Below are 1,924 nucleotides of genomic sequence, written 5' to 3'. Positions count from 1 at the left end.
GCACCATTTCTTGCGCCAAGAAGATATTGTCGGTGATGTTGCGACCTCCAATAAACGCAGATTGGCAATGGTCGATTAGGTGCTCCAATGCAGGTGCAAGTCTGTCCGATATAATTTTCGTGATGGCTTTGTATATGACATTGCAGCACGAAATCGGTCGGTAGTCAGCAACGGAAGAGGAATGCTCTGATTTGGGCACGAGAGCAATGACGGTGTGGTTCAGTTGCCGTAGCATCCGTCCATTCCTAAAGAAATTCAGAACGGCCCTGCATACTTGGTCAGCCACCACATTCCATGCTTTCTTGAAGAAGCATGAGGAGTATCCATCGGGGCCGGGTGCCTTGTTGTCGTTTATGTTGAATATTGCGTCTTTGACCTCCATTGCTGTGACTTCCCTGTAAAGTTCATCAGTAAGCTCGGAGGAAAGTTTGGGGCCATAATCGAACACTCCATCATCAACTGGGATGGTGTGAGACTCGGTGCCCAAGAGTGTGGTATAGTAATCAACGAACTCTTGGGCAATTGCATCGGCAGACGTAATGATCGTCCCGTCAGCTCTAGTAACTGCCGTGATGGAGTTTCTGGCAGCATTCCTTTTCACCATATCGTGGAAGAATTTCGTGTTTCGGTCCCCCTCTTTGAGGTAGTGAATCTTGGCTTTTTGGTAGAAGAAGTTCCGTTCAGCCTCGGCAAGGAAAACGGCCTTCCTCTTAAGATCTCCCAAAGATTCCCGAAGCCTTACATTTTTTGGGTTGTTTTCAAGTTGGTTCTGAGCATCTTGCAGTGCAAGGTCAGCCTCTTTGGCCCTAGTGGAAATGTGGATGTAGTGCTGCATGTTGAAAGCTTTCAGTTCAGCTTTAAGCGCTTTCAACCTCTTGCAAAGAATAAATTGTGGCGTTCCCTCCACATGTAAGTTCCATCGTTGCTCCACAGTGGATAAGAATTCCGGGTATTCTGCCCACATATTGAAAAACCGGAACGGTTTTGGTTTAGTGGGAGTATGATCAAAGATAGTGACAATACCCGGGGAGTGGTCGGATAGGCATCCCGATGGGTTGAAGTGGGCGCCGCAATGTAAACCGGCCTCAAGCCATTCGTTGTTGTGAAGGACTCGATCAAGTTTACACCACACGGGGTTGCTTTCGTTATTGGAATACCACGTGTAATAGCAACCCGTTGTGGGGACGTCAAGCACTCCAAGTGCTGCACAACAGTCCACGAAATCCTTGAGTTCGTACCAAGTTGGCGTCACTCCAAGTTGCTTTTCCTCAGGAGATTTCACACAGTTGAAGTCTCCCATAATGAGCCACGGAATGCTTATCATCTTTCCCAAATCTGTAAGTTTCTCCCACATACTCCTTCTATTGACAACAGAATATAGCCCATAACAAAATGATATATAGAAGGAGAGTTGAGAGGACTTATTCGTGGCACGGCAGTGGATAACTTGCGGTGAGAAATCCTCCGGTTGAAGGTCGATAACTGCCGGGTTCCAAATCACCAAGATGCGTCCACCGGCAATGGTGTCAAAGTTGTTGGCTTGGCACCATCCCGGAAATGATCGGCTAAGAAGTGCCTGAATCTTAGATGCTGCAAGCTTTGTCTCCAAAATGCCCAAGAGACAGAGCCGGTTATGTTTAATGAGGTGGGCAACCCCATTGTGTTTGAGGGGTCGGTTGAATCCCCTCACGTTCCAAAAGCCAATCTTCATGGAGATCGAAGGGGAGACTCCCCTCCTGTTTGCTTCACCGGTTTACTGAACACCCGTACAGGCTCATTGGAATTGATCCCTGGCATGAAATTGGCCGTCGGGGAATTGGTCGATGAGTTATCAGACTCTGTCAGTGTGGTAGCCTCATTATCCTGAAGTTTGGAAGAATGTGTTCCATTCGTGATAGTCCGTTCCTTGTCCGTCGTGATGGCC

At 47.9% G+C, this 1,924-nt stretch overlaps 1 protein-coding gene across 1 annotated transcript in view; it reads right to left on the bottom strand.

Moving 5' to 3' along the window:
- The window catches only part of LOC105180271, a 3,339-nt gene extending 1,628 nt beyond the window's left edge, over positions 1-1,711 (bottom strand). The window contains exon 1 of the mRNA XM_011103946.1: positions 5-1,711. Within this exon, the coding sequence (XP_011102248.1) occupies positions 5-1,711 (1,707 nt within the window). The remainder of the gene's footprint in view (positions 1-4) is intronic.
- Between the last annotated feature and the right edge of the window lie 213 nt (positions 1,712-1,924).

The sequence above is a fragment of the Sesamum indicum genome, unplaced genomic scaffold (genome assembly GCF_000512975.1).
Source record: "Sesamum indicum cultivar Zhongzhi No. 13 unplaced genomic scaffold, S_indicum_v1.0 scaffold00495, whole genome shotgun sequence".
NCBI classification, from domain to species: Eukaryota; Viridiplantae; Streptophyta; class Magnoliopsida; order Lamiales; family Pedaliaceae; genus Sesamum; species Sesamum indicum.
The sequence above is the reverse complement of the archived record's forward strand: the minus strand, read 5'-3'. Positions and strand labels throughout refer to the sequence as shown.